Here is a 14,096-nt window from a genome sequence, read left to right on the forward strand (position 1 = left end):
AAAAGAAACAAATGCATTTCTTCCTGAACAGACAAATCAATCACTAAATAAAAATATAAAAGCATTTCCCCTACCGTTTTTGTCTCTCTCTCTTCATGTGCCTTGCCTTTTGGCCTGCCCCCCGGTGTTATCTTTGGCCTGGACCACAGTGCGATCAACATGGCATCTTTGGGCCGGCTCCCTGAGTGCTGCATTGCACAAAGCTGTGGGCAGTGGCTCCTCGCGCGCATCCCGCACCTCATCTGGAAGCCTTCCCTCTGATGTTGTGACGTCAGAGAGAAGGCTTCCGGTTCAGGCGCAGGACACGTGTAGGAGCCTTTTCCCACGGCTTTGTGCACTGCAACACTTAGGGAGCCGGTCCGAAGACGCGACATTGATCACACTGTGGACCGGCGGCTGAAGAACACTGTCTTCTGCCCGATGGATGTGCCGGCCCTGTGGACTGGCACCGGTCCACGGACTTGCGGTTGAAGAACAGTGATTTAAAATACAAATCACACACACAAGCAACCCCCTCTGCCACATCCTATTCCTGCTCCCAGATTCCTATTCCTGTAGAACTAGCTCTGAGTGGTTCTGATATGTGTGTTGGAAATGTTGCTGTGACACTGTTAACTGTGAACCCTATTCCTTTCTTAGTAGTTGCTGTGTAGGACGGTGACTAAACTGTGTAGTTGGCTACTGGTTGATGTATATAGCCTCTCAGTGGCTTTTGTACAGTGGAACATTGGGGTTCAAATGTAAAATGCATTATTTGAAATCTGACAGTGACATCAAATCACATTCAATTTTATTCAAATATTTTTTCCAAACCAACAGAATGTTTCTGATTTGTGCCATTTAGATCACCCCTCTTGTTTCTCCTTCAGGTCCGAGAGAAACACAGAGACAGCACAGATACATCCACATAAATACATACTCATATTCAAATGTTTATACCCATACTCACCCATACATAAAGAGATGTTGGAAAGAAATTCATGGGCCATGTTGCCCATTTGTTTGTTTCCTATTACTGCTGGTTATTGAACATGTTATGTGCACAATTGAAGTTTTAAAAATGAATAAAGAATTTTTTTTAAAAAAGAACATGTTTATGTATAACAAACAACTATTTTCTTTTAACTTGTGTTTCCATAGATTATGCATAGATCCAAATGATGAGATGAAAGCTGGGGTTCTAGCCCAAGCCAAATCCCACGAGAATATTTTTCTTCCTGGCAAATGGCAACATTTAGCATTAACATATTTACAAGAACCAGAAGGAAAGAAAAGTATCCATGGAAATCTCTCGATATGGATCTCCGGTCAAAGGTACTGTGCACTTAGGGGTATTCTTCATTATGTATAGTGACCAGTTAACATAATTTCTTCTGCTAAAATGTTATGTTGCGTTTATAGATTGCTGTCCTTGAACAGGGTTCAACCTAAGATGAATTACAGCAAATACAATACAAGAATGCATTAGGTCCATAATACAGTAATATTGGTAAAATGCACCTTTTACTACCAGTTTACTGTAAAGGTATAACTCAGTTCACCCTACTCTTACTAGGGAAGCCAATGTACTAAACCAGCTACAAAGCATTATTTATCCCAGGACAAGCAGGCAGCATATTCTTGACTGATGGGTGACGGCACCGACGGAGCCCCGGTACGGACAATTTTAGAGTGATTGCACTCTAAGAACTTTAGAAAGTTCTAGCTCGGCCGCACCGCGCACGCGCGAGTGCCTTCCCGCCCGACAGAGGCGCGCGGTCCCTCAGTTTCTTAGTTTCCGCGGAGCTAAGAAGACGCGTTTTTCAACGGCTGTTGAAACTTTTTTTCTATTGCCTTCCCGCTCGCGTAAACTTTTGAGTATTTGTATTATTTCTTTTCTTTCTTTTATCGGTAAAAAAAAAAAAAAAAATTTTCTTCAATTTTTCTTTCATTTGATTTTTCCCCGGCGGGGCCTTCTGCCACCATCGAAGCCTCGGCCTTCGATTTGGCTGAAGCCGTTTTTACGTTCATGCCCCCTCAGCCAGGGTTTAAAAAGTGCCAGCGGTGTGCTCGGCCCATATCTCTCACGGACCCACACAACTGGTGTTTACAGTGTTTGGGTCCTGAGCATCAGGCCTCTACTTGCACCCGCTGTGCCACTCTCAAAAAACGGACTTTGAAAAATCGCCAGATCCAGCAGCGATTATTGTTCGGTGCCGAGATGTCCGACCCCGTGCCATCGACTCCAGCTTCGGCACCGATTCAGTCGGCACCCTCTTCTTCGACGCCGCGTGATTCCGCGCCGACGTCTCACCAGTCAGGTAAGCCGGCTAAGAAGCCTTCCCCGCTGGAACGTCCTCCGGTCTCGAGTGCAGTGAGTCCAATCCTGCCGACTGTGAGACGCCAGCGGAAGCGCTCCGCCCCTATAGAGGTGAGTCCCTCGACATCGGGCTCCTCATCTCCGGGGCGTCGAGCGGCACCGCAGGTACCGCAGAAGAAAAAGGCGGTACCGGTGCCATCCCTTGATGACCGTATCACGGCCATCCTTCAGGAACAGCTTAAGGACCAGTTAAAACAGCTCCTCCCTGCTATCCTGACTCCGAACCTTCCGGTGCCGGTCCGCACCGAGCTTCCGGTACCGATTGTGGAACAGCCTGTGTTACCTGCTTCCATTATTTCGGTACCGCTTCAATCATCGGTATCGATGCCAGTTCTTGCACCGGAGCCGAGAGCTCACCATCAATCGGTACAAACTTCGGCACCGGTGCGGCCGATAACATCGCCTGACTCGATATCGATGAGGTCGGGTAAGTCGGTGCGCAAAACCCGGCATCTACAATCATCGACACCGGAGTCTCAGGACCATGCTTCCCATGTCAGGGATCCTGATCTGTGGGGGGACTCAGAGGAACCCTTTCTTTCTGAAGGCGAATGTTCCTCGGAGGAGGAGGACTCCACTGTCCCTGACCCATCCTCCAAGCATGTCACTTCCTCTTTCTCTTGCTTTTTGAAAGAGATGTGTGACTCCTTGTCCATTCCTTTGGAGGCTGAATCCAAAAAGTCTAAAGCTTTTTTGGATGCTCTTGATTTTGATCAGCCTCCAAAGGAATATTTGAAACTCCCTCTTCATGACATCTTGAGGGAGACTTTCTATAAGAATTTAGAGACTCCTTTAACTGTCCCAGGGGCCCCTCGTAAACTGGATTCTCTATATAAGGTAATTCCCATTCCTGGGTTCGACAAACCTCAACTGCCACACGAATCCTTATTTGTCGAATCCACCCTTAAAAAATCTTCTGGAGCCAGTGTATATGCATCAGTACCTCCTGGCAGAGAAGGTAGAGCCATGGATAAATTTGGTAAGAGGCTCTATCAAAATGCTATGTTAGCAAATAGAGCTAGCAATTATGCTTTTCATTTTTCTTTTTATTTGAAGCATCTTCTTACCTCCATGGCTTCCTTTGAAAAGTACCTTCCTTCACGCAAGCATCATTCTTTTCATACCTGCTTGTCGTCTCTTTTTCAATTACGTAAGTTCATGGTTCGATCCATATATGACACCTTTGAACTTACGTCCAGAGCGACAGCAATGTCGGTGGCTATGCGTCGCCTGGCCTGGCTTCGGGTATCCGAGCTTGATGTTAATCATCAGGATCGGTTAGCCAACGCCCCTTGCCTAGGGGATGAGCTCTTTGGGGAATCCATGGACTCAACCACACAAAAGCTTTCTGCTCATGAGACACGCTGGGATACCCTGCTTAAAAATAAGAAGAAGCCTCCTCCGCCAAAACCATATAGGCAGCAGTCGGCTTATCAACGACGCTTCGCAGCTCGGCCATTACCTACCAATGCTCAGCAACCCAGGCGTCAGAGGCAGCAACAACGTCAGCCTCCCAGACAGCAGTCACAGCAGCAGCCTGTGAAACCACCTCCTCAGCAGAAGTCACAGCCCTTTTGACTTCATTCTCCACAGTATAGCCAGTATTCCGATTCCTGCTCTCCTGCCTCAACCTATAGGAGGTCGACTTTCTCTGTTCCTCAGCCGGTGGGAAGTTATCACTTCGGACCAATGGGTCCTCAACATCATCCACCATGGCTACTCTCTCAACTTTCAGACTCTTCCGCCCCAAAGCCTGCCAAAAGAGTCTGCTTTGAACAGTCCTCAATCTTCCCTCCTCATTCAGGAAGTTCAATCCCTCCTTCTTCTAAACGCTATAGAGGAAGTTCCTCTAGATCAAAAGGGGCAGGGATTCTACTCCCGTTATTTTCTTGTCCCCAAAAAAACAGGAGATCTCAGACCTATTCTAGATCTTCGCGATCTCAACAAACATCTGGTAAAGGAGAAGTTCAAGATGCTTTCCTTAGCTATTCTATATCCTCTTCTCAACCAAGACGACTGGCTATGCTCCCTCGATCTCAAAGAGGCATACACTCACATACCGATCCATGTAACCTCAAGACAATATCTCCGTTTCATGATCAATCATTGTCATTACCAATACAAGGTGCTGCCCTTCGGCCTTGCCTCCTCTCCAAGGGTCTTCACCAAGTGTCTCATTGTGGTAGCGGCATTTCTACGCTCTCACCACCTCCAGGTCTTTCCTTATCTGGACGACTGGTTAATCAAGGCCACATCCGCTCAAGCAGTTCTACTGGCCACCAACCAAACCATCTTGTTTCTGCGAATTCTGGGGTTCGAGATCAATCTACCCAAATCTCATCTCATCCCCACTCAGAGACTTCAATTCATTGGAGCGATCGTGGACACACTCCTCATGAGAGCTTTCCTACCATCCAATCGTCTTCAGACCCTTCAGTCTCTATGTCAGCAGGTGCTTTCACTACCTTCCATCTCAGCCAGGCAAATGATGGTACTCTTGGGGCACATGGCATCTACAGTTCATGTCACGCCCCTCGCACGTCTTCACCTGCGCACTCCTCAATGGACCCTTGCTACTCAGTGGTCCCAAGCGACGGATCCTTGATCACGACACATATCTGTGACATCATCTCTTCGTCAGTCTCTTCAATGGTGGTTGGTATCCTCAAATCTATCCAGAGGTCTTCTATTCCATCAACCTCCTCATCAATTAGTCATCACCACCGACGCCTCTCTTTATGCATGGGGAGCCCACTTGAACGAGTTCCAGACTCAAGGTCTTTGGACGGCTCAGGAAAAGAAGCATCAAATCAATTTCCTAGAACTCAGAGCGATGTTTTATGCTCTCAAGGCCTTCCAACATCTTCTCTTTCCTCAGGTTCTTCTGTTGTGCACAGACAATCAGGTTGCGATGTACTACATCAACAAACAGGGTGGGACGGGCTCTCGCCTTTTATGCCAAGAAGCCCAAAAGATCTGGAATTGGGCCATAGATCACCATCTCTTCCTGAAAGCTATCTACATTCAGGGAAAACAGAATTCTTTAGCGGACAAACTCAGCAGAATTCTCCAGCCTCACGAGTGGACACTCGATCCTATAACTCTGCAGTCTATCTTCACTCAATGGGGCACTCCTCAGATAGACCTCTTTGCAGCTCCTCACAATCACCAGCTGCCCCTATTCTGCTCCAGACTTTACTCTCCTCACCGTCTGGCAGCGGATGCTTTTCTCCTAGACTGGTCGAATCTGTTCCTGTACGCCTTCCCTCCTCTGCCTCTAATGTTGAGAACATTATTCAAACTCAAGAGGGAACGAGCCACAATGATTCTGATTGCTCCGAGGTGGCCCAGGCAACATTGGTTCTCCCTTCTACTTCAACTCAGTTCCAGGGAACCTTTTCTTCTTCCTCTGTTTCCTTCTCTGCTTACGCAACAACAGGAAACCCTTCTACATCCCATCCTCCAGTCTCTGCACCTGACAGCTTGGTATCTCTCGGGCTGACATCTCATGATACTCTTTTATCTCAGCCTGTTCGTTCCATTCTGAATGCCTCCAGGAAACCAACCACTCTGCAATGTTACCATCAGAAGTGGACGAGATTTTCCTCCTGGTGTCTTCTTCATCATCTGGATCCAACTTCTCTGGCAGTGGAGACATTGTTGGATTATTTGCTCTCTTTGTCTGACTCTGGCCTTAAGTCCTCTTCCATCAGAGTCCACCTCAGTGCCATTGCAGCTTTTCATGAGCCAGTCCATGGAAAACTTCTCTCAGCTCATCCCCTGGTATCCAGGTTCATGCGAGGGCTTTTCAATGTGAAACCACCTCTTAAAGCCCCTCCTGTTATCTGGGATCTCAATGTGGTTCTTTCCGCCTTAATGAAGCCTCCATTTGAACCTTTGGCTACATCTCCTTTCAAGTTTCTCACTTGGAAAGTGCTTTTCCTTATTGCTCTAACCTCTGCCAGGAGGGTCAGTGAGCTTCATGCACTTGTCGCAGATCCACCTTTTACGGTTTTTCACCATGACAAGGTGGTTTTGCGTACACATCCAAAGTTTCTCCCTAAGGTTGTCTCTGAATTCCATCTCAACCAATCCATTGTTCTCCCTGTTTTCTTTCCAAAACCTCATTCTCATTCGGGAGAACAAGCTTTACATACTTTGGATTGTAAAAGGGCTCTGGCTTACTATCTAGAGCGTACGAAACCCCACAGATCAGTTCCCCAACTTTTTCTGTCCTTTGATCCAAATAAATTGGGACGTCCCGTTTCTAAACGTACGTTGTCTAATTGGCTGGCAGCATGCATTTCATTCTGTTATGCTCAGACCGGACTGACACTAGAAGGTTCTGTCACGGCCCATAGAGTCAGAGCAATGGCAGCTTCTGTAGCTTTCCTCCGTTCCACTCCTATTGAGGAAATCTGCAAGGCTGCTACTTGGTCCTCAGTTCACACTTTTACATCTCATTATTGTCTGGATGCTTTCTCCAGACGGGATGGTCACTTCGGCCAATCTGTTTTGCAAAATTTGTTTTCCTAATGGCCAACCTTCCCTCCATCCCTCTTTTTGTTAGCTTGGAGGTCACCCATCAGTCAAGAATATGCTGCCTGCTTGTCCTGGGATAAAGCACAGTTACTTACCGTAACAGGTGTTATCCAGGGACAGCAGGCAGATATTCTTGCGTCCCACCCACCTCCCCGGGTTGGCTTCTTAGCTGGCTTATACTAACTGAGGGACCGCGCGCCTCTGTCGGGCGGGAAGGCACTCGCGCGTGCGCGGTGCGGCCGAGCTAGAACTTTCTAAAGTTCTTAGAGTGCAATCACTCTAAAATTGTCCGTACCGGGGCTCCGTCGGTGCCGTCACCCATCAGTCAAGAATATCTGCCTGCTGTCCCTGGATAACACCTGTTACGGTAAGTAACTGTGCTATTTGATCTGCGTATTTGTGAATATATAGTGTGTATCTAAGAAATAAATGTGCGTTTATGCAGCTTAGATGCTAAACATGAAACCATTTTGGATAAAATGCAGCTGTTGATTTCAACATGGAATATAGTAGTGTTGTTCATTGGTAACAGGCATTTTCTGTAGACAACAGGATTGATAGTAACATAGTAGATGACAGCAGATAAAGACCCGAATGGTCAATCCAGTCTGCCCAACCTGATTCAATTTAAATTTTTTCTTCATAGCTATTTCTGGGCAAGAATCCAAAGCTCTACCCGGTACTGTGCTTGGGTTCCAACTGCCGAAATCTCCATTAAAACCTACTCCATCCCATCTAAACCCTCCCAGCCATTGAAGCCCTCTCCAGCCCATCCTCCCCCAAACGGCCATATACAGACACAGACAGTGCAAATCTGCCCAGTACTGGCCTTAGTTCAATATTTAATATTATTTTTTGATTCTAGATCCTCTGTGTTCATCCCACGCTTCTTTGAACTCGGTCACCGTTTTCCTCTCCACCACCTCTCTCGGGAGTGCATTCCAGGCATCCACCACCCTCTCCGTAAAGTAGAACTATATTGCTCTTGAATCTACCACCTCTCAACCTCAAATTATGTCCTCTGGTTTTACCATTTTCCTTTCTCTGGAAAAGATTTTGTTCTACGTTAATACCCTTCAAGTATTTGAATATCTGAATCATATCTCCCCTGTCCCTCCTTTCCTCGAGGGTATACATATTCAGGGCTTCCAGTCTCTCCTCTAGACCGCTTCAAGTCTTCTTATGTCCTTTACCAGATACAGTCTTCAAAACTGAACACAATACTCTAAGTGGGGCCTCACCAATGACCTGTACAGCAAGTGGGTGATGATATCTTTGCATGTGCCAGCAGTGGTGTGGTGAGGGTGAGTGGCACCTGGGACGGTGGCATTCCTTCCCGACCTCCCCATGGCGCACATGTGCCCCCTTCCCTTTCCCCGTACCTCTTTCATTTTCCTGGCATCATGAACTTGCTGCTCGCATTGTGTCGGCTCTTTCTCAGCATTTCATATTCTGCTCTTTTCACTGTTTTTCAGCATTATATCTGCTTTATTTCTCTTCTCCTCCTCCGTTTCTTACTTTAAAAGAACAATAAAAATCCCTTCTCTTTCCTTTGTTAAATCTTATTTCCTCTTCATCTTCATAGGACTAAGGATAAGACTTATAGTCCCACCTACCCCAGGGACCACTGTTGATATATAGAGACCCAGATAATCAGGACTATTCAAATCAAGTCACTTCACAACCAATCAAGATGACCTTTATTCTATGCAATCATTGTGGTGCTTTAATTCCAAGACACACTATTTGGAGGCTTAAGGCTTGCCCCATCTGTTTTCAACTTGCTAGTATTAAGGAGGAGCTCTGCAAACAAACAGGAATTGAATACAATTAAAGCAGCTTCAATCGCTCCACAAAATCATACCAACTTACCACCTCAAAGAATAAAACAGCCCAGGAATAAATGGGTCACAGTAGACTCAGGAAGACTGCGACATGTAACACAGAAACATCCACTTTCACTAATATTACCTCTACAGAATTCCTCTGCTTCACTAGTGCACTGCGATACTCAAGAAAACAGAAGGGAGGTGGGACTGGAACCAATGAAGGTAACTCAAGAGAACAAGCGCACCTTAAGCACAAATAAAAAAACCAAAAACAGAAAACGATTACTGTTGGGGGATTCCATCATCAGAGGCATTAATCTTGGAACACAAGGCGAGGAGACCAAAATAATGAAATGTCTTCCAGGATCCTCAGCTACCAGGAGTTCCAGGCAAATACAGACTATAATTAAGGAAGAAACTAAGGATTTTAACACTGATGTTGTTATCCATCTGGGAACAAATGACCTGGCCAACAACTCCACACTTGCAGCACAGAAAGCTTTTCAGGAGCTTGGTGAGGGCTTGAAACCTTTTGTAAAAACTTTAGCTTTTTCTGAAATACTGCCTGCATATGGAAAGGGAGAGCAAAGAGTGAAAAAAACACAGAGGACTTTAATAGATGGCTCAAAGCCTGGTGTCATCAAGAAGGCTTCAGGTACATAGGAGGATGGGGAAATACATGGAAGGACAAAAAGCTATATTGTACTGATGGGCTACATATTACTACAGCAGGAAAAAGAAACCTTGCAGAGAAATTTAGACAATATGTTTCTAGGCATTTAAACTAGAAGGTGGGGTTGGTATATGTATGAAGGACAATTATAGAGACCATCCCCGGCAAAAGAAAAGATGTGATAGTAGTAAAGATTGCAACATAAACAATATCAGGAAATCATTTCTTAGCATTGCAACGGAAAGTGAAATGAAAAAAAATCTATATGAAAAAGGAGATTACCACTAGAAAGCGATGACCACAAATGCTCGCAGTCTAAGTAACAAAGTTCATGATCTGCAAGCCCTGATGTTAGAGGCAGATCTAGATATTGTCGCTATCACAGAGATGTGATTCAGTGAATCACATGGATGGGATGCAAACATACCGGGATATAATCTTTTTAAGAAGGACAGAGATGGTCAAAAATGCAAGGGACCTGGGGAGAGGAAGAAGCGATATGGATTGCTCTGAAAAGAGAAGATGGAACTTCTATCTACGTGGGTGTAGTCTACAGACCTCCGACTCAATCGCAGCAAATTGATAAGGATCTGATTGTGGATATCCAAAAGTTTGGAAGGAAAGAGGAGGTGCTGCTGCTGGGAGCTTTCAACCTGCCAGATGCGGACTGGAATGTTCCGTCTGCGGAATTGGAAAGAAGTAGGGAGATTGTGGATGCCTTTCAAGAGGCTCTGCTCAGACAAATGGTGACGGAACCCACGAGGGAAAAAGGGATATTGGATCTGGTGCTCACAAATGGAGAGAGTATCTCTAATGTTCGAGTGGGTGCTCACCTGGGAAGTAGCGATCATCAAACGGTTTGGTTTGATATAACGGCTAAAATGGAGAGCGGTCACACGATACTTAAAGTCCTAGATTTCAAACGTACGAACTTTAATGCAATGGGAGAGTACCTGAAGAAAGAGCTGTTAGGATGGGAGGACATAAGAGAAGTGGAAAGACAGTGGTCTAAGCTGAAAGGAGCGATAACCAAATTTTTTTTGTTATGCTTGATCTTTTTATTCCAATTCCAAGAATAGGGTTTGGACTTTAAGTTAAAAATGGAAATGTATGGGTTCTGAGCACCCCTAATATTGATCAAGCTTTTTCATTTGTGCCCAGAGAGCATTAATTTCCATTGTGTTTGGCACCCCAATCATGTACAAATTTTGAACCTGTACCTGTGTGGGGATGATGGTAGGGGGTTAACTTATTATGGGACATGACTACATTAAGACCATTGTTAAAGCAGAATAATTTGAACCTTAAAGAAATAAGCATGATGATGTAGTAATCAAAACTGTATCTACATTTGTGTTTTATACTTAGAAAACCTGATGTGAATTTAGATTATATGCTTCCAAGGAAAACAAGTTTATCATCTGACAGTAATAAAACATTCTGTATGATTGGCCACCACACATCAACACAAGAAGATCTGCTTCGATTAGCTGGTAGATGGCATCTTGGAAATTTACTACTGTTCAATGGTATTTTTTATTTTTTTGCAGCATTATATGTACTAACATATAGGAATCAGCAAAATTAGTCTTAATTTTGAAAAATTTGCATAAAAAATTAACAAAAAAGGTGTGTTGCCTAAATAAGTTTCTGAAAAAGGGAGACCCCCCCCCCAAAGTTGAGAACATTTTACGAAATCGCAGTAGCGATTCCTGTCTGGCATATGTGATGCAGCCCATTCAGTTCCTATGGGCTGCGTTGCATTTGCCACATCAGGACTTGCTACCTCGGCTTTATAAAAGGGGTCCTAAGTGAAATAGGAGTAATTCATGTTGTTTTGATTGAAAAAATGGAAAGGATGAGTATTGCCTTTGGGTATTACAAAGGAATGGTTTTTGCCCATTCAGCTCTGATTAAGCCCAACTATGTTAACTTGTTCTGTATCATGATGGCAAGAGTTGATCCTTGGGTTCCATGGCCTTTTATGGAGAAAAAAAATGATTGGAAAAAGCTCCACAGACTGTAATCAATAGATAAACACCAAGGCCCAGATTCTGTATAGGACGCCTGGGATGGGCGTCCTATGCAGAATCAGGCCTACTCCCACCCAAAACAAACCCGATTCTGTAACCGATGACCATGTTACAGACACCGGTTACAGAACTGGGTTACTGTAGATGTGGCCGCTACACTTATCGTGGCAAGGTAGGCTCCCCACCCCTACTAACACCCCTCCTCCGGACCCCCCAACCTTAAAAAGTTAGTCGGATGGATGGGTTTTCCCACCGTGTGTCCGGCAGGCCCGCCTCCATCGAAATAAGGTGGGTCTGCCCCTCTCCTGCCCATCCCACAGGATCCTAAGGCCTAGGTGCCTAAGGGCCCTCCTATGGGCCGAGATGGAAAACAAAATTTATAAGAGGATTTTATCAAGACCGATGATTAAATAGATTGACCAGCATTGATTGTCTGAAATTATTTGAAGGGAGTCAGGTCTTTTTTCCTTCCTTTAGATAGAAATAGTCAGCATATACAGTGCAAGATATATTGAACGTTGCTGATATAATTATTTGAAATTGAGATTTTCATTGCTCCGCTTTTGGTGTTTATCTGTTATTTATTGCAGCCATATATTTTTTGTCTGCATTCAGCCATTTTCCTTTGTAGATTTGCTATCATAATGATGATTTGCTAACTGAAGGCTGTACAATCGTCTCCCCTTAGAGATTAGAGCAAAGTACCTCTTTAGTAGCCAGTAGAAGTTGATGTTTTGGGATATTGAGTGCTCTGTCACTTGCTGGGTTCTGGGCACAGTTTTTGCAATGCTCCTAGCACAATTATCATTTATTCTGGTAGTTGAACTTGGACAAGTTATCACCATGCTAATTCAACTGACAAACTGTAGACAGCATTTCATATAATTAGTAAAATCACTGCATTTTCAAGCATATTTTCCTGTAATATGACCTATCTAAAATCATTTCCATATTTCACACTCATTATGCACAAAATAGGAACAAGATTGATGTGAATGATATTCAGCTGTTCATTTATTGTATTTCAGAGTGAGTAATGCTTTTATTTTTCAAATTAGGTGCAAAGATTGGACCAGAAGAAGCATTTTTCTTATATGCTTATGGACCAGATTTTATATCTTTAATGCCTTGTAAATACGGAAAAACAGGGATTAATTACTCTAAGTACATCAGTGAAGATATTTTGCAATGTGAACAAATTAAAGAACTTGTTATGAATAATAAAGATGTGGATCTTGGACCACTAATTGTAAGTAACAGTTTTTTTTTTAACCCCCTCTTTTACTAAGGCGTGCTAGTCATTTTAGCGCGTGCTAAATCGGTTGGTTTTAGTAAAAGGACCTTTAAATGAAAGATGATTTCAAGAGAAAATACTCTCCCTAGGAACAGAATATATATCAACCAAATATCAGTAAAGCTTTAATAATGGCATTTATTAATGTTAATAAGAAGTACAGTGGTGCCTCGGTTTACGAGTGCACCGGTTTGTGAGTGTTTTGCAAGACGAGCAAAACATTTGGAAAATCGGTGCCTTGGAAACCGAGCATGGCTCGATTTACGAGCGACCCCCACCCCCCTGCAATCTGGCACCCGTCAGGGGGGGTGCCCAGATCGTGGCGGGGAGGATGCCGGATCGTGGCGGGGGGGGTGCCGGATCGCAGGGGGGGCCTTCGGGGGGAGCAATGCCTGTTCTCGTGGGGAGGGGAACGCATCAAAGCAAGTTTCCATTATTTCCTATGGGGAAACTCGCTTTGATAAACGAGCATTTTAGATTACGAGCATGCAACCTATGATTTGCCTTGCCTTGGATGAAGCTTGCTCCACTTGATTGGCAGTCTTCATGTTCTCACTGACGATCACCCCTTAATCTCGTTCTGCTTCAGTTCTTGTTAGGATCTCGCCATTAAGGGTGTAAGTCATGCATGGATTTTGGCTGCCCAGGTGCATGACTTTGCATTTTTTGGCATTGAAGCTGAGTTGCCAGGACCTAGACCAGCGCTCCAGTAGGAGTAGGTCGTGCATCATGTTGTTGGACATTGAATTTATGTCTGTTGTGCTTTTGCCCACTACATTGCTTAGTTTGGCGTCATCGGCGAATAATGTTATTTTACCTCGCAGCTCTTCTGCCAAATCTCTTATAAAGATGTTGAATAGGATCGGGCCCAGGACCGAGCCCTGCAGCACTCCACTGATTACCTCCGTCATTTCGGAGGGGGTGCCATTCACCACTACCCTCTGAAGCCTACCTCCAAGCCAGTTCCCAACCCATTTCGTCAATATGTCGCCCAATCCTATAGAACTCATCTTGCTCAGCAACCTGCGGTGTGGTACGCTATCGAATGCTTTACTGAAGTCCAGGTATACGATGTCCAGGGACTCCCCAACATCCAGCTTCCTCGTCACCCAGTCAAAGAAGCTGATCAGGTTGGATTGGCAGGATCTCCCCTTAGTAAATCCATGTTGACGGGGATCCCGTAGATTCTCATCGTTCAGGATCGTATCCAATTGGCGTTTGATTAGAGTTTCCATTAGTTTGCACACTATTGATGTGAGACTCACCGGTCTGTAGTTTGCTGTCTCCATCTTGGAGCCTTTCTTGTGGAGTGGAATGACGTTAGCCATCTTCCAGTCCAACGGGACGTTACCCGTACTAAGGGAGA

The 14,096-nt window shown here is 44.8% G+C and overlaps 1 protein-coding gene across 6 annotated transcripts in view; it reads left to right on the plus strand.

The window, feature by feature from the left end:
• LYST (lysosomal trafficking regulator) overlaps nucleotides 1-14,096 on the plus strand; it is a 295,950-nt gene that overhangs the window by 110,621 nt on the left and 171,233 nt on the right. For all 6 annotated transcript variants that reach the window (XM_033936373.1, XM_033936368.1, XM_033936370.1 and 3 more), the window contains exons 13-15: nucleotides 1,141-1,314; nucleotides 10,772-10,932; nucleotides 12,495-12,685. In XM_033936373.1, the coding sequence (XP_033792264.1) occupies nucleotides 1,141-1,314; nucleotides 10,772-10,932; nucleotides 12,495-12,685 (526 nt within the window). The remainder of the gene's footprint in view (nucleotides 1-1,140; nucleotides 1,315-10,771; nucleotides 10,933-12,494; nucleotides 12,686-14,096) is intronic.

This window comes from Geotrypetes seraphini, chromosome 3 (genome assembly GCF_902459505.1).
Source record: "Geotrypetes seraphini chromosome 3, aGeoSer1.1, whole genome shotgun sequence".
In the NCBI taxonomy this organism is placed as follows: Eukaryota; Metazoa; Chordata; class Amphibia; order Gymnophiona; family Dermophiidae; genus Geotrypetes; species Geotrypetes seraphini.